This window comes from Eublepharis macularius, chromosome 6, assembly GCF_028583425.1.
Source record: "Eublepharis macularius isolate TG4126 chromosome 6, MPM_Emac_v1.0, whole genome shotgun sequence".
In the NCBI taxonomy this organism is placed as follows: domain Eukaryota; kingdom Metazoa; phylum Chordata; class Lepidosauria; order Squamata; family Eublepharidae; genus Eublepharis; species Eublepharis macularius.
This window is the reverse complement of record NC_072795.1, coordinates 42,856,247-42,874,959: the sequence shown is the minus strand read 5'-3', so window position 1 is coordinate 42,874,959 and position 18,713 is coordinate 42,856,247. Positions and strand designations below refer to the sequence as shown.

General features: G+C 46.5%; 1 protein-coding gene across 2 annotated transcripts in view; it reads left to right on the top strand.

Annotated features, from left to right (window-relative positions):
- The window catches only part of DAW1 (dynein assembly factor with WD repeats 1), a 40,587-nt gene that overhangs the window by 14,721 nt on the left and 7,153 nt on the right, over positions 1 to 18,713 (top strand). For both annotated transcript variants that reach the window (XM_054983202.1, XM_054983201.1), the window contains 3 exons: positions 15,290 to 15,397; positions 16,584 to 16,690; positions 17,729 to 17,831. In XM_054983202.1, coding sequence (XP_054839177.1) covers positions 15,290 to 15,397; positions 16,584 to 16,690; positions 17,729 to 17,831 — 318 coding nt within the window. The remainder of the gene's footprint in view (positions 1 to 15,289; positions 15,398 to 16,583; positions 16,691 to 17,728; positions 17,832 to 18,713) is intronic.

Sequence of the window (18,713 nt, the reverse complement as noted above, 5' to 3'; positions counted from 1 at the left end):
GGTCAGGGCAGGGCTGCCCAGAAAGAGAGTCCTTTTGTGCAGTTACCCAAACATGGAGTCAGTAAACTACACAGTCTATTGCAGCAGCAGGGTAATTGACACGCAGGCAGGAAACTGACACGTGTATCAGAACACACACACGTGCAAAGCAATCTTTGGTGCAGCAGTAAAACAGCAACGCAGGAAACTCTAGCACAGTTCATAGCAGGCTTCAAAGCAGGGGAGGGGGCCTACTTGGCAACAATTCCCCCCCTCGGAGACCCCGGGACGTCAGGCGCGCGGGTCTCCGAACTTGACTTCAAAGGCGAGGTGGTCAGCAATGTCCGGTGGTCGAGCTTCAAGCGAAGAAGGAGTGGGAAGGGAAGGAGGGGGAGGCGTCACTCAAAAATTTAGTTTGGAGAACCACCTAACCGAATAAGTGCAATTTAGATCAGCCAATGGGCTGCAGGTCTCTGGGTTCACACCAGGGGGTGTGCTAAGTGCAACCGTCAGAATAAATAGTAATTCATAATAGGCAGCAATGATCAATTCATGCATATAAATAGCAATAATTCATAATTGTGTACATTGATTAATTCATGGATGAAGGTAATTCATATGGAATTCATGACGGGTTAAAAGCATTAAAAACCAGGAGCAATTCATATACATGGATCAATTCATAGATAGTTAAAATCATAAATAGATACACAGGATTAAAAGCAGGGACAATTAAAAGCAATTCATACAGGGTAAAGTGAAAGGTGCAAGCATGGCATAATTCATCAAGGGTAGAGTAATTCATACATGGCTAAAATCATAAATACATATATGTGATTAAAAGCAATAGTTCATGAAGTCAAAAGCAGCAAGAATAAAAGCAAGTGCGTGGAAACAATTCATGAGGGGTAGGCGGCGGAAGGGCTCATGGGGGCCAGAAAAATAAACTCTGCGATTAAAAGACCAACTCATATAGTCAGATTAAAACCAAATTCATCGAGCTTAAAATCAGAAATAAAATAACCTTTAAAAGGGACCGTTCAGAAGGGGTCCCGGTTAAAACCAAATTCATAAAATAATAGACATGCTAGAATTACCTCGGCGGAGGGAGTCAGGTTAAAAAGGCAATTCCTGAGGTTAAAATCAAATTCATCGGGATAAAGTTCATGGGCGCACTTGCAATAGATAGAGAGAGGGACTAGTTCGGGGCTAAATTCATGGGAGTGAAATTCATGAAAGTAATGCAAAGAAATTCATAAAACAATAGAGCTACAAAGATCACAGACGGCTCAGTCCGCAGTACAGCTGCTGGACTGGGTTGCATATATACAAGAACAAGCAAACTTAGTCCATGTGCTCCAAAACACACTTCCACCCCCCCTTGCTGTCTGCGTCAATCCGCAGAGCAGGGTCGGCAGGCGGCGAGAAGGGCTTCAGGCACACAGTTCTAGTCCTCATGGAAGTGGCGCTGCTGGCGGAAAGGACCGAAGTGGAGCCGAAGGCGCTCGGCGGCGTTTATCGAAAAGTGGCGGAGGCGGCCGAGATCTGCGGGCGCCACTGGGTCTGGGTTATTCGGGGGTCATCTTGGCGCGGGGGATCCTGGCTATGTAAATGAGGCACGCTGCCCCTTGTGCGTGGCGAACGTACCCCAATAACACATTCCAGGGGTAACATATTTACAAAATACTGGCGGGTCTTTTACTTTTGCACTAAAGCGTACTGGCTGGTGGCGCCGTACAGCAACTCACCATGACGAATATGAACATTAGTAAAAAAGGGATGTTGGGCTATTTGGGGATCCTTTTCCAGGGGAGGCACGGCCCTCAAAGCCAAAGCCGACCATCATGCGAAAGCGTGGGTCTGGCAGGTGAGACCCCGAATCTACGTAGATGCGGGATCTTCACCAGCACGGCGGGTGATATATTTTCGAATACAGGGATCACCTTATTTGGTGATTCCACTATGTTCGAAAGGATGTATGCACCTCTGGGCTAACGCCTCTCCAACCACTTTCACACACAGCAAATCTCTTTTGCCTGTGCAATTTTTTTTCCGAACATGCGGCTTACAATCCAATTGAGAATCACTTTCGGTGGTGATCCTATTTGGCTTTGATTGCCGTGTCTTTCCCTAAGGGTCCCAACTGTGGGGCCCGCCTAATGAAGTTAAAGAATAGAATTGGAAAAACTCTTGACATTTACACTTACATCTGCATATTCTGCTGTTTCTTTTATACTAAAGCTACAAAGGTCTGGTCTAAGGGGACACAGGGTATCTCTGGCCCAGGGTGAAGGGATATCTGGCGAATCACTGGGCAGAGGGGGGCTGGGCTGGTGGCGGCTCCCCCAGGGTCGTACACAGGAGGGGCGGTTTGGAGCGGCTTCCCTTTCCATTCTTTTAATTGAGAGGCGTGAAAGTATTTTAGCCAAGTTCCTCCTGTCTTTCTCTGGATGGCTACCTGATAGACAGCTGGGGAGACTCTTTTTGTGATGGGGACTGGGCCTTGCCATTTGGCTGCTAGTGAGTGCGCCTTTTGCGAAAACTTCCTGTACAGAACGAGCTGTCCTTCTTCCCACTGCCTGCGGTTCCTGACCCATCCTAATTTGCGGTCCATATCTTTCTGAGCTGTGCCCAACTTCTGGGCCACTTGCATGTGGACGGCGTGTATGGATGAGAGCAGGTCTTGGACCCAAGCGTCATTAATCACTACGGGCTGCATATCGGAAGGGAGCTGCGTATCTAGCCAGAAGGCTTCCGGGAGCTGCATTCTTCGCCCTGTCATTACCATATGGGGTGTTAGCCCGTGAACTGCGGTAGTGCCTCTAATGGCCATTAGGATTATGGGGAGTTTTTCATCCCAGTCTCTCCCGGAGGAGCGAACCATCTTGCGGAGAGCCTCCTTGAGGGTCCGGTTGGTTCTTTCTATTGCGCCTGAAGCTTGAGGGTGGCCTGCTATGTGGAAGCGTTGCTGGATGCCCAGTGCTTTACAAAGCTCCTGTGTTACTTCTCCGATGAAGTGTGAGCCTAAATCAGAGTCCATGACTCTCACGATGCCCCATCGCGAGAAAACATTATTAAACAGTAATTTGGCTGTGGTGGCTGCATTGTTGCGCTTGCATGGAAACGCTTCGACCCATTTGCTAAAGGGGTCTATGACAGTGAGACAGTAGCGATTGCCGCGAGCAGTGGGGGGAAGGGGGCCGATAAAGTCAATCTGTATGCGAGCCCAGGGTCCATCAATTCTCTGATGCTGGAGGGGAGCTCTAGGTCCGGTGGGGTCTGCATTGACCATAGCGCAGGACAGACAGTTGTCTACCCATTGCGCTACTTCGGTGCGCATGCCAGGCCACCAACCAACCTCTTTTACCCTTTCCAGAGTCAGGTCCTTGCCTCGGTGTCCCTGCTCGTGGACAAACTGAATTAAGTCGGCCCTAACTTCCAAGGGCACTACCCAATGGCGTTCGCCGGCTGTATCTACTGCCCAAACTATGCCTTCCTCTTCTCTGATCATGAGTCTCCCTGTCTGATCCCTTCCTGCGGCTAGGAGGTCAGTTATTTCTGGGTCAGATAGTTGCAGTTGTGCTAGGTCTAGTGTTCCTGCGGCTCCCTGAGCTTGGCTGCGGGCTTGTGCCCGAGTGGTGACAGGGCGGAGGGGACAATCGGTGGCCGATTCCGGTAGGGGAGCATTTTCAGTGGCGGCTGCCTTGGCTGCGAGGTCTGCCTGGTCATTCCAGTAAGCGGTCTCTGAGTTCGTCTTCTGGTGTCCCTTGACATGGGTCACCTGCGTTGGGCCTGAGCGGGACTGAAGGAGCGCTGCTACTTGCTGCCATAGCTGTAGGTGGGCTACGGGTTTCCCATCGCTAGCTCTCCATCCCTGATTCTGCCATACCGGGAGCCAGACTGTGGCGGCTTTGGCCGTCCAATCCGAGTCTGTATAAATGGCAAGTGGGCTTTCTGGGGGCTCAAACTCAAGCACTGCCAGAAGCGCTTGCACCTCAGCCGCTTGGCTGGAATGGGGGCGGGCTGGACCTTTGAGAGTATGGGCGTCGCTCACTCGCACGGCGCCGTAGCCTGTCCGAGGGGAGCCTCCAACGTGAAAGGAGGAGCCGTCACAGAACCAGCATGTGAAGCCGTTCTGTCGGGCTTCCTCTAGCGGGACTCCCCAAGTGACTGGCCAAACAACCTGTGGTGGCAGGTCAAGGGGGCACTCGTGCTCGGTCCCGGTTACCAATAGGCCATAGGGGGCTGGTGGCTCAGTGGTCTCCTTTTTAAATTCTACTCCGCGGTTGACCAGGGCCAGGGTCCACTGTGCTATGCGGGCGTTTGAAACTTGTCCGTCTTGTATCTTGCCAGACAGAATATATTTGAGGGGCGTGTGAGTAGTTTGAACTATTGTGCGAGAGCCTCCTATGATAAATTCCCAATGGGTCAGACTCCAAACTAGAGCAAGGCATGTCTTCTCGCATGGGCTAAACTTAGTCTCTACTGCGGTTAGGTTGCGAGAGGCATAGGCTACTACTCTAGCGGTTCCCACTTGCTGCTGGGTGAGCGTGGCTCCTATGCTCTTGTCTGATACTGCTAACTGGATAAAGAATGGCTGAGTTACATCTGGATGGGCTAGGGCCGGGGCCGCGGCCAGGCTGCGCTTCAGTTCGGCTAAGGCTGTCTGTTGCTCCAGTCCCCACTCCCAGGGAGTGTTCTTCTTGAGGAGAGCATAAAGGGGGCGAGCTTTGTCTGCAAAGGACTCAATGAAGTCTCGGGAAAAGTTAAAAGTTCCTAGAAGGGCTCTGAGGGAGGGGACATCGGTGGGTGCAGGCAGCTTGGAAATGACCTCCATTCGCTGGGCGTCCGGGGTGCGACCCTCGGGTCCCAGGGTCAGACCCAGGTACTTGACGCTGGTCTGAACCAATTGGGCCTTTTCCCTGCTTGCCTTGAACCCAGTCTCGCGGAGGAGTTCCAGGACTTCCCTGGTGATTTGGCGGGCTAATTCTTCCGTGGGGGCGTGGACTAAAATGTCATCCACGTAGCTCAGTACGTGGGGCCTCGAGGAGGGTTGGAGGCGTTCCCACATCTGAACTACATGGGCATGACAAATGCTGGGGCTGGAGTGGAATCCCTGGGGTGTCCGCTTGAATGCGTATTGCTGGCCGCGGAAAGTGAACGCGAACTTGTACCAGCAAGACTCATGCAACCGGATGGAGTGGAAAGCGTTGGCCAGGTCTATGACCGAGTAGAACCGGGACCCAGCGGCAATGGCCGTCAGGATCTCATTGTACTTGGCCACAACCGGGGCAACTGGAGGGGTGGTAGCATTCAGGGCACGGAAGTCGACCGTCATTCTCCAGGTCACTCCATCTGCCTTCAGGACTGGCCACAATGGGGCGTTGCAGATGGACTGCATCGGGAGTATGACGTCCCACTCAAGGAGTCCTTCTATGGTCTTGGCTATCCCTGCCTCAGCTTCCGCTGGGTACTTGTACTGTCGTTGGGGAGGGGGGTCCTTTCCTTCAATCAGGACGCAGGCGCCCTTCACTATCCCACACTCGGCCTTGTCTGTCACCCACACTTCGGGAAAGTCCTGAACCCAGGGGTCTCCTGTGATGGGGGCGAGAGGAAGGGGGGCCTTGAGGGCTGCGCATCGATGGACTGCATTAACAAAGTCTGGGCCTCCCGGGATGCGCCACAGGAGCCCGTTCGCTAAGTCAATGGTCAGTCCCTCGGCACGGAAAAATGGCATGCCCAAAAGTCCATCATCTTCTCCCCGGTTTGCGCACGCTGAAATCCGGGTGGCCAGGTTCCCAACGGAGAGGGGGATATCCTGCCAGACCGGGGATTCCTGCGTGCCGCCTCCAAAACCGGCGAGCTGCATGGTTGTGGGGGTCTGAGTGCCCTTTGCAACTAAGGTGGGCCGGAGTATATTAAGTGAAGCTCCGGTATCTATGAGGAGGGTGGCAGGCTTCTTCTTTTCCCCGGGAGTCCCGATCCCTGCCTTCACTGTCGGTCTCCCCCATGTGTCCGGCTTTAGTTTGGCAACTATGCCCACGGAGGGAGACTGGGACTCGGGGCAACCCTATTCTGATCCTGCACTCTGGTCGGTGGAAGCGGCGCTTCCTCTAAAGGGGTTGTTGGGGCTCGGGCGTTCTCGAACCGCAGCTATCGGGGGACTCGAGAAGGGAGGGTCTGGCGGCAAAGGGGGCGCCGACGGAGGTACTGGGGGCTGCTGCTGGTCTTCCCACTCCATGATCGCCTTCATTAGAACGGACGTGGGCTTTCCGTCGAAGAGCTCCATGTTCGCTCCAATGTTTTTGAGGCGCATCCAAAGTTCCCAACGGAGGGAGTCCCTGGACTGGGGCGTGCTGCCGCGGTCCCGGTAGCCCTCGTGGTCGCCCTGCGATGCTCCCCAAGCATTAGACTGATCTGGAGGCGGGTAGACCTGGTGGTGGTACGGGTGCGATGCTCGCGAGTGAGAAGGGGCTATGGGTGCATCCTGTAGTCGGGGCTCGTGGGGTCCTTGCTGGGAGGAGGAACTGTAACTCGGGGCGGGCGCAAAGGAGACTCCCGGGTGGTAGTCCCTTGGTCCTCTTCCCCGGTTAAAGCTACCGCTCCTTCCCCTTAGGATTCCTCCCCTTGCCTCCGGATACGGGCTGCGTCCCTGTGGTCGGTACTGAGAGTGGGGGCCATGATTGGCATAGGTGACTGCACTTATCGGCTCGCTCTCCTTCCTACGAGAGGCCGGGGGCTTCACATGGCGGATGGCGCCGGTTTCTCGCAACAGGCCAGCAATGCTTCTGATGCGAGCCTCCAGGTCTCCCCATGAGATGCTCCCGGGCTCCACTCCTGCCAGTGCTAGGCGGGTGGTACTATTGAGTCCGTCTAAGACTGCTCTCCTGAATTCTAACTCGTCAAAGTCGGGTACATCGCTTGCATCTAGGTCCACTTCGTCTGCTAGCTCTGCAAGAAGCTGCTTTCTGGCTAAATAGGCCTCTGGGTCCTCTCCAGGTTTCTGGGACTCCGCAATATACAGGGCTTTCAAACTCTTGGTGGGCCACAGGAATGCACAAATTTCTTTAATTGCTCCGTACTGACTGCGGGTGGCTAACCTTCGGTTAGAGATATAGGCATTCAGGGCCGAAACTATCTCAGGGGCGGCGCATTGGCGAGCCAGTTGGGCTACATCGGAACCACTAGCGGAGGGCTGGGAGGTGGTCACATGGGTGAACCACTGGATGGCTGTGTCCCGGTTTAGGGGTCCCATACGGTCGGCTATGGCTTGGAGCTCATCAGGCCTCCAATTGCGGGTTTCCTTAACGACCCGGTCTGTTTTCCTGCCATCCTCGTCCATGGATACAATTTCCTTGGTGGCTATTGGGTGGAGGGGCTGTGGGGCTTCCGCAGGCTGGGGCGAAGGAGGTGACCAACTGTCGGTACTACCTTCGGGGAGGGCCAGGAGGGCTGCGGGATGCACGGCGGAAATTACGGCCTGCTGCATCCCCAGGTGCTGCTTTAGGGCCTCTAGCTCCCTCTTACAAGCGGAGTGGTCAGCGGAGGTTACCTTAGAGTGATTGTGCTCTGCCATGAACTGGGCAGCATGGGTTAGCTTAGCGATTCTTTCCTGTCCCTCGATTACTGCATGCTCAGCCATGTCGGCACGAGCGGTGGCCGCCTCAGCCTTGTGCTGGGCGTCCTGAAGGGCAGTGGTTAATCCTTGTTTTTCCAATATGAAATTGACGCGTTCAGCGCGCCACTCAACTGCTTTCTCCTCATAGTCTCTCTCCTGTTCGACTAGTTTGGCCCTGAGACTCTGGATTTCTAGGTGCAGGGCGTCCTGTTCTCTCTTTGCTTTTTCCTCTAGCTCCTTCCTCTCTCTGTCCTGGGCTGTTCTGACCCTCTCTATCTCCTGCTCACTATCTTCCTGCGCTATATGTAATTTATTTATCAGGGACACGCTGTCCTGTAGGGCGGTGAAAAGTGCCCAAGCTCCGTATCTGTCTTTCTTGCTCGACTTGGGTTTCTCCTTCTCACAAAAATCTTGGAAGGCACTTCTAACTATCTGGAGTGGGTCGGGTCCCTTGAAGGAACCTGCTTCCCAAGGGCAATCTCCCTTCTTAACTAGCCACTTCTCCAGGCGGGGCACGGTGGGGTTTGCCCGGTACATTTTTACTTTTTAGTTTAAGGCTGATCTCGGGGGAGGTTAAAGAGTAGATCAGCGACACCAGGGGTGGGGTGATTAAAGCTGCTCAAGGGTTTTAACAACTTCTTCCTCTCTATGTTTCTTTTGGGAGGTTTATCCTTCCCTCAGGTCCTCAAGGGTTTTTACCAGGGGGTTTTAAGGTTCTACTTTTAGGTTCACAAGGGGATGTTTAAGGGTTCTACACTCGGTTCTTCTCCACCGGGGGAGAAGGAAAAATTCCTATTCCCGTTTCAAGCTTGCCTACAAGCCACGGGACCAGGAAACGCTTACTGGCTCAGAAGGTGCTCTCAAGCTCTCTAAGCCCAAGAACCAAAAAACGCTCAGTGCTTCCAAGCCTCTGCTTAGAAGCCAAAGCTCAGGGGTCTCCCAAGCCTCTACTCGGAAAACCAAAGCTCAGGGGTCTCCCAAGCCTATGTGCTCAGAAAACCAAAAAGTGTTCCCAAGCCTCTGCCCGGAAACTGCAACTAAGGGGTCTCCTAAGCCTCTGCTCAGGCAACCAGAAATGCTCCCAAGCCTCTGCTCAGAAGCTACAAATGCTCTCAAGCTCTCTGCCCAAGAACTAAACTCAAAGTGTCCCCAGGCCTCACGCTCAGAGACAAACGGTTAAACTGTCTCCAAGCCTCGACCAAAAGACTAAATGTGCTCAAGGACTGCCTCTGCAAGTCCCCAAGCGAAAGTGCCCAGGAGTAAAGCTACGGTACTCCCAAGCGAGGTGCGCTCAAGAGTTCTAACAACTCCCAAGCAAAAGTGTGCCCAAGAGTCCCACTGACTCCCAAGCGAGGTGCGCCCACGAGTCTAACTTAAAACTCGCAAGCGGAAAGGCGCCCAAGAGTCTAACTTAAAACTCTTAAGCACGGTGCGGCCGGCTGCCGCGGGGCTTCAGGAACCTGGCTTTAGATTCCCAAAGCTAAACTGACTGAACAACCAAACGGACTAACGATCCCTTCACGTTTCCTCCGGAGCGGGGATTGAAGCCTAAGTGCTGGCAGGAACGGGGGTTTGGACGGACTTAGGAGAGACGGGGGAGGGCGGAAGATAGTTTTATATGTGCTGCTTCAGGATATATATATCTATAGAGCCTACTTCTGGGATCCCACCCACATAGACGCGTTTAGGCGGTCCGGAAGGTGGCCAGGAACTTCACCAGTTCAGAGGTCCTCACCCACAGTACACCGGTTATAACGGCTGGAGGGCCTCGCGGTGCACCACAAAAGGCAAGTAGTCCAAAGCTGGCTGAAGGAGGAAATGGGGAAAAGCCAACCCACAAGATAGAAATGCTCGCTAGAGCCACACACACTCACACTTTTAATTCCCTGAGCTAAAATTGCGCTCTTTACACTGAGGTCCGGAAAATTTTCCTCTAAGTCAGTTCGCTGAAGACACGCGTGTCGACTCACGTGCATTCACACGAACCGGGTTATGCCCGCATTCTCCACCAGTAAACTGTTACCAGAACTGCTCTTTATTATAATGGGGAATTAGCTGCAGCAGTCTGTAACTATTAATATTAAGCGAGGATCATAACCTATGTTTACGGAGGTCCCGATCCCAGACACTCTAGTGAAAAAGAGGCAGACAAGGAGTAAGGTCCAAACACGTGTATTGAGTGTAGCGTAAGCCTAGCTTGCACAATCATACAAAGAACATACAAGGTCTAAGAAATACAGAGCAGGAAATACAGAGACGTTCGCATTAGCTGGTTCCCAACGATGATAGGGGGAATACTCACTTATCCTGGAGCGAAGCAGAGACACGGCAGCGAGGGTGGCCCAATGCCAGCACTGGGACCACAGACGGACAGCAAGGAGGTCTGGATAGGGAATGGCCTGAGCACCGAGTGGTCTGGGAGACCAGCTTAAATACCCCAAAACGTACCCTGGGGCTGGTGCTGTACTTGGTGGTTCTCACAGATTAAAACAAAGGGTCTAATGGGCTACTGAATGGCTTGGATGGGCCACTTTGGTAATCAGATTGTGATAAGTGACACCTCAGGAAGAGGGGACAAAAGAGGGAGGGGGAAATCCAAGTGGGCTGAAAGGATGTTCCAGCGGACAGGGCTTGTCCTGATGTCATCAGCTTTGGAATGCGGAGGTTTCTTTGAGATGCATTCTTTAAGTGCTTGGGATGGTCGGCACTTAGTTCCTTCTCCGGGGCGGCTCCTAAGATATGCAGAGCGGGGCGAGGGGCTCTCGCTGCGGACGTGGTGTGCCCGCTTCGCCGAAATGGCTTCTCAAAGCAGTCTCTTCCTCTGGGTCTTCTGGGTGCCTGAGAACATGGATGCCGGCTGGGCATAGCTAGGGCTGGATAGCAGGCTGCCCGGTAGCGAGGGCAAGCTCGGCGACCGGCTCGCGGGAGGCTCCAGACGGGAACTGACCAGGGAGCGCCTAGCCAGGCTCGCTGGAGGTTTCCCCGGCTGGCGCCCGGCTGCTAGCAGCGGCTTGGGCCCATATGAGGCAGGCTTCCATGGAGGCAGGGGGAACAGCACTTTAAAACACAGTCCAAAGCAGGGAACAGGCACGGTCCGTGGCAGATGGCAATGCATGCACGGGGAACACTTGTAACACAGTCCAATACACACACTGGGAAGTCCAGATACAGGTCAGGGCAGGGCTGCCCAGAAAGAGAGTCCTTTTGTGCAGTTACCCAAACATGGAGTCAGTAAACTACACAGTCTATTGCAGCAGCAGGGTAATTGACACGCAGGCAGGAAACTGACACGTGTATCAGAACACACACACGTGCAAAGCAATCTTTGGTGCAGCAGTAAAACAGCAACGCAGGAAACTCTAGCACAGTTCATAGCAGGCTTCAAAGCAGGGGAGGGGGCCTACTTGGCAACACAAGTCATAGAGTTGTCATCCCATGTCTCCTTCTCCTTCATAATGTCAGGTTGACATGTGTCATGTCTTTGCATACTGTGTTGTCCCATCCTGCCACGAATAGCCAATGATGTGGAATAGGAATATGACAGTGTGCACAGTGTGAGATATCATGGCTTGTGTTGTGTTCATCTAGAAATTACAAGCGAGAAGCAGTAGCAGCTCCATGTCTCTTGTAATGTCTAGACTCTTAGGTAATGAAATCACAGAGTTCTGAAACATCAGCTTCACGGAGAGTCTGAGTCAGATTCATTTGTGTAGGCCCTACTCATCAGCTGTCATAGACCCTCAAACAACAAGCTCTGTTCTCACTGCAAATTTGCCATTTCTTGTTCTTGTAGAGTAAGAACTCTATACCAGTGATGCACCTCCATACCAGCTACTTCATACCAGTGATGCACCTTGCTGCCTACTCCAAACAAGATGAACCTTCCAGGCAGTTTAATTTAAAGTTTCATACTGATGTAGACTTGGTAGTGGGCAGAAGGAATTCCCATGCAATGTTTCATGCAATGTTTAAAATGGTGCCCTGAACCTCTATGATGTTGCATATAATGGACTGTAGTGTAAAATTTTTAATGCTAGGCCATCAGTCTTTTAAGTAGCACAGAAGCTTAGACTCATAACCTGCTTTTAACATGATGGCCACTGCTGCGTTTGGCTGCAAAGATTATTTCCAATATCGCTTGTCTAGTTGAGTCCATTAAAGATTGGACTCCCTGCCCAATGCAGAAACAGCCTAAAGAACCTCCAGCAAATATTTGTCTAGCTGCTCCATGATGACTGTATAAATCAATGAAAGGACCACCATGCTAGGTGAATTTCAAAATGTTTATAGTAATCTCTATCCTAAAATTATGTTTACAATTATGTTTACAATTACATCTATACAATTTTTCAACAGAATAATATAAATTTCCACAGACAAGAATAAAGGTAGTTGAAGTCTCTGATGTCTCTGATGGTTTTCTTCCAAATTTTTAACGAGAACTTCCAACTCCCCAGTGACAAACCAGCCACTAGTTTGTCCATATTTTCATGTGCTTCCTCAAGGTTGCTTATCATATGGGAATATCTTATGGAACCAAAATATTTGAATACTGTCTCCTGACAGCAATTTGCTGCCCATAGGAATAATTCCTCCAAGAATAAAGGCAACTATCTGTTTCCATCTACACTGGCCAAAAAATTTTCTTTTGCACCTTTTGGCCAGAGCAGAAGGAAACAGACAGTTGCATACGTTATAAATTTAGCACAGAATAAAGGTAAAACATCAGAATGGAGATTAAATAATAACTTGCTGAAATGGGAAACAAATGTGGTTCAATTGAAACAGAAACTCAGGGATTTTTTTGAAATCAATGATATCTCTGATGTCTCTATGGGATGCATCAATTAATACAACTATATGTTCATGTAAAAAGAACATACATGAAATCTAGAGATTAATTAATAAGGAATATTAAAGGTTTAGAAACACTAGATAAAGAAAAATTAAGAACTGATATTTAGACCAAATTGCAATCATGTAAAAAATAGCTAGAAATTATGAACACACAGAAATTAGTATGCAAATTAGTTTAGCAAATCAAATATATTTTGAAAAATCAAACAAAGACCAATTTTTAGCCTACTATCTTGCATGTGACCAAGAATGTCAAATTATACCACCCGTGTTCTTTGCACAGTTATCTAGATTGTCAAGAACAGATGAGGTGATGTCAAGAGTCTTTACACATTTTTATAAGGACTTACATAAATCAGATATTCCAGAGTTTTTTAAAAAGACTTTTTTCATCTGGTTAGATTAAGAGCCTTAAAATAGGCTTAGTCTGGATGGAGATTTTACTATTAATGAGTTTGAAGAAGCAGTTAGCTAAAAAATAATAAATCTCCTGGAGTAGACGGCATTACAGCAGAGTAATAAATTAATGTGTGATGTAATATTAACTCCCATTTTAAAACTTTTTAATGATTGCATAAGAAAAGGTAATATACCCGCTATATGGAACCAGGCAAGAGTAATTTTAAACCATAAGAAAGGTAAAGAACCTACAAAGTCAAGCTCGTATAGACGAATATCTTTGTTGGGTGTAGATTACAAGATCTTTACATCCATTCTAGCAAACAGATGGAATAATAGCTGGATTTGAGTCCTTAGAGATCAACAAAATTTTTAGAGTACCAGCTTTTGAGAGTCAAAGGTCCCTTCTTCAGACTGAATAATGTTGTGTACATCATGACAAAACTGGATTTATTAAGGCAAATAATACTAGGAGAGTTATTTCTATATTGAATTATGTGGAACAGAAAGAGGTCAAAATGGCTGTAATGCTACTTGATGTGAAAAAAGCATTTGACTACATTGAAAGGAGTTTCTTTGAGGCATTTAATATTAAAGGTAATTTTTTGCATTTTATAAAGGTAACCTTATTTACATTTTCAGGTAAATAGGATTTTGTGGACTTTGATAATGCTTAACTGAAACACACATCAAGGTTGTCGATTGACAACTATTTTATTTGCTATTAATATTGAGCCCTTAGCTGAATTAATTAGAAGTAAATCCGAAATTGGTGTCATTACTAAACTTGGTGTCATTACTGCAATTACTACAATCATTTATATATAGCCAAGGTTTTAAGATTATATCTCCTTGAGCAGGTTGGTTAGCCAATAACTTGTAAGGTTTACATGATATAATATATATTTTATTTATAATCTGCTGATTCACTAAGATTTAGGTTGTGCAACTGTGTGTTCAATCATGTGTGTATATGAAAAACTAATTAAAAATGAAGAAAAGCTATGGATGGTTTTAAAAGAAATGGGTGTATCACAAATAACATCTGCTTTGATGCACAACCTGTGTACTCTGGACAAGAGTAAGGATGGAATATGGGGAAACAGAGTGGGTTCCAGTTGGCAAAGGATGTATTTTATCTCCCTATCTGTACAATCTATTTGCAGAACATATCATATGGAAAGCTAAATTAGATTCTGATAAAGGTGGAGTGAAAATTGGTGGAAGGAACATTAACAATTTGAGATATGCAGATGGTACCACATTTATGGCAGAAAACAGTGAAGATTTGAAATGACTACTGATAAAGGTTAAAGGAGAAAGTGCCAAAGCAAGATTACAGTTGAATATTAGGAAGGCAAGAGTCAAGACTACTTAATAATTACACAAATTTAAGATTAACAATGAAAAAATTGAAAATATTAAAGATGTTCTATTCCTTGGCTCAATCATCAACCAAAATGGAGACTACAACCAAGAAGTCAGAAGGAGACTGAGACTTGGAAGAGTAGCCATAAAGGCACTAGAAAACATCCTTAAGAATAAGAATATGTCACTGGGGACCAATATCAAGATAATTCATGCTATAATATTTCCCATTACTACATATGGATGTGAAAGTTGGACAATGAAGAAAGCTGACAAGAAGAAAATTGATTCATTTGAATAGTGGTGCTGGAGGAGAGTTTTATGGATGCCATGAATGGCCCAAATGACAAATAATGGGTTCTACATCAAATCAAGCCTGAATTCTCCCTAGAAGTCAAATGACTAAAATAAGGCTATCCATCCCACTCTCATTCTAGGGATTGTTGCCAACGTCTCTGTTGGAATTTACAACATTCCTGTTTTATGCTATCGGCTATTCTGTTTTGTCACAACTTCGGGAGTAGCAGTTTTGGCATTGGGCCTGGATTCTTTTGCAGGGGGGATCAGGGCCACTAGCTCAGTTTCCCCATACTTGAGGATCTTCTTAAGAGATCTTGGGGGTGAAGTATTGGAGGAACAAGGCCAGTCAGGGGCTGTCAAGGCATGCTCACTCCCAGGTGGTAGGGGGAATCCATGCAGAGGTTTTGGCCCATATGGAATCCCACAGCCCGTCATCCCATGATTTCCTCCTTCAGCAGGCAGGCTGAAGGTGTAAGGGGGTCATTGGCCAGCCAGCAGGTTGGCTGATGTTTGGAATCCATGCTGTATATGGCACCAATGCTCCAGAAGCTGTAACCAATAAAGTTGTGAACTTTTGTTACAATAGTGCCTGTGTCTTCTGTCACCTTGCCCTCACCCCTTAACTCTCCTTGACATTGGCCCACAACCAGCTTTCCACAGAAGCTGTGCCATCACCTTCCCATTATATACTTTCTGTTCAGGAGCAAGGAAATAATAATAAATCCAAGGATTTATTTAAAGATTTTTCTTTCCTCTTTTATGTAACAGGTTTGCTTGTCATTTAATCTTCAAAGTACCCTGGTTGCTACAGGAAGTATGGATACCACGGCTAAACTATGGGACATACAGAACGGTGAAGAAGTGGTCACATTAACAGTGGGTAGCAGGTTTTGGTAGTTTGATGCTTTTGTAGATTCTAATTGAAATAGCTATCATAAGTGCATTTCTTAAGTATCTGTTGCAAAAATTAAAGGCTTATAATTGCTCCCAGTGATCAGATCTCTTAGCAACTATAATGCAGTAAGAAAACATAAAGGAAGACCAGAAGCTGTGACTTAATGAAATACCCCATTTTACCTAATTTAATACATTATTACTATATGATAGAATGGACTTCTTTATTAATTAACATGGTTTTATCATCATAATATACTTTGATATGTTCTCAGTACTTAGATGTACTATAAAATTGCTTCAAGACCTATTAGTGTCTAGGATTAGACATATGAAGGTCCTATTTACTGCCTTATAGCTTATTTTCTAGATTACTTGTTACCAAATGGAGCTATCCTGTTTAGCAAGGCAGAGAAATCTCTTCTCACACAGAATCTGAGCAGTAAAGTGAAACCACCTTCTCCCAATACTTCTCTTGGCTCAGATAAAAGTGCTCTCATGCCATCTGTGCACCAAGGTATGACACTCACAATATAATCCTTAGCAGAGTTACACCCTTCTAGTCCTGTTGGTGTCAATGGGTTTAGAAGGGAATAAGTGTTTAGGATTTCACTGTAAGCATGTGTAGAAGAATATGCTCAGTGGCTTTCTCACAATTACTGTTTTTTAAAATCTGGGCCTACTTTCAGAGCTGATATACCTCTATCCCTGCAGAATGCTATTTTTATTTAATTTTTTTGTTCTTTTCTCCTAAGATGCACAGTCTAAGATACTCCCCATCACCCCCAGCACTCATGAGATGTAGGTTGGGTTAAGAGGCAGTGGCTGACCCAAGTCATCTAGTTTTGACTGAGTGGAGATTTGACCTGGTCTCCCTGGTTCAAATCCAGCAATATCCATTACGTCTTTCATGGTTTTGCTCTCTTTGACTCCTTCTGATACTTGCAGCAAAGTTTGATGCCCTTTAGGAAGCTAAAATATTTATGCTCTCAATTTCCAAACCCTAAATTTCTTGAATTAATTGAATTTAATGCCCCTCCTTGGGATACCTAACTTAACAAATAAAAGGTCTGTGTACCTTTCTCATACCTATGTTGAAGTATGTGTTAGATGACCTGTATATCGTTACATTTGCAAATATCTGAACTTTCCTTTTTATATCTTTTAGGGGCATACTGCAGAGATTATTATGTTATCCTTTAACACCACAGGTGACAGGATCATCACAGGTTCCTTTGACCATACAGTTGCTGTGTGGGATGTTGGCACGGGCAGGTACTATATTAAACCTTGTGCTGCATTATGTTTTAATTAACATTTACAAGGGTTTCTGAAGGGTCCAAAAGACTTCTGATTCCACATCTGCCATAGTTTGATTTTTGATAGCCTTTTTAGTCCTCTGTGATCCTCCTTAGCAACAGCTGGGTTCCTTTTGCCAAAGACCTAACATAATGTTTCTGCATGATGATTAATAATATGAAGCATTATATTAAAGCAGTGGTAGATGATACATTTTGCTGTAATCAATCGATTAATTAGAAATGAATCTTTCCTTATCCTACATTCAAGGCAGTTTCTGCAGGGCGGCATGTATGCAGTTATGGTAAAACTTAAGTGATGCTTTATAACGAGTCAGGACAGCGGTCCATCTCGCTGTATCCTGTCCTGATTACTTGGCAGCTATTAACCAAGGTCTCCAAAGATACCCTCTCCATTATTGGTAAGAAACAACAGCATAGCTAGGCCTACTTAGGATGAATCTGAATTGTATTATGTCATCTTGACAACAGAAACAATAGAAAGGTCCCATAAGAAGTAATAATTCAATCATAAACGTTATTGCTTAATATTCCATTAGGGCACAGGAAACTATTCATTGGATAGATGATTATTTTTTTTACCAAGAGTGTATTCATTTTTTGAATCATTCTGTCTTGACCCTGAATTGTGTTTGAGTGGAAGGATACAATTTCTTTTGTATCTTATATGTGTGACTAAGATCTGTTTCACACTTGGAATATCATAAAGTGAAGCTGAAATTTATTGATTCAAACATGCAGGGGCTATGAGACAGGGAGAGACAAAAATCTGGAAATTCCTGGTAGATATCTACCAGGTATCTTTACATATTGTATCATCTGGTGTATCTGTGGCAAATACTCTTGCCACATGGAGCATATCAGGCCTTTGGCTCTTTTTTCTAAATGTCTGGAAAGGTAGGTTTGGCAGATAGAGATCAAAAGTATATGGTATGTATGTATCCTGGGTTTGAAGCAGGTACACCCTTTGAATTTTTATTCCCTCTTCTGATAGGAAAATGCATACTTTAATAGGCCATCGGGCAGGAATAAGTAGTGCACAGTTTAACTGGGACTGTAGTCTGATTGTGACTGGATCAATTGACCAAACATGCATGGTAAGAAAGTGGGATTCTTGGAAAATATGTACATTTAGTATGTAGCTGTCCATGGTATGTTTCAGTTTTAAATGAACCATGACTGTCAACTTATTTCTGTATTTTGGCACCTGGGTTCAGAAATATTTTCCCCCTTTATACAGATATATATGAGTTACTCTTAATTTCCCCTCCCCCCACCCTAATACTGTCAAATATTTTGTGTTAACCTGGACAAAACATTACTAAATAAATAACAGAACTTCTCTTAATGTACAAAGTGGAACATTTAAATACTTGGCATATCTGAAAATCATTTAATGAGTACTTGTTTATTGGTATTTGTATTGATATCAATAATTGGAAAATACTATTGAAATTTTTAGTCCTATGCTGCTCAACATGTGTCAAAGAGGCATGACATGATCAATATTTATTTATTACATTCAGCATTTGAAAGCAAACCATGGATTCATGATGGATTAATGACACATTGCTTCATCATCTACAGGAGCTCTGGCATAATCATAGGGCTATCAGAACATGTTTTTTCCTGTTGTGAGTTAGCTAATGTCAGCAGTTTGGCTATTCCTACATTTCTGTCTTGTTAAGGGTTTAATTCATTTCTACTTGGAATTAGATCCAAAGATCTTTTGTTGAAGATCTACACATCAAAACTCCAGGAAGCCCATCACTTTAGCATGGTAATCATTGCCAAAATCACTATTCCCTTTCACTCCCTGTTGGCTAACTTCTTATCCAGTTTTCCATTCAGCTGAAATATGTTTTGTCTGCACCATAAGCCCTAAGAGCATCCAAACTGAAATCCTGCAGGCCAACCTGGTGTGAAAAGGAAGAGTTAGTATTTACTGACATCTGGAGAATTGATCTTGACCAGATGGC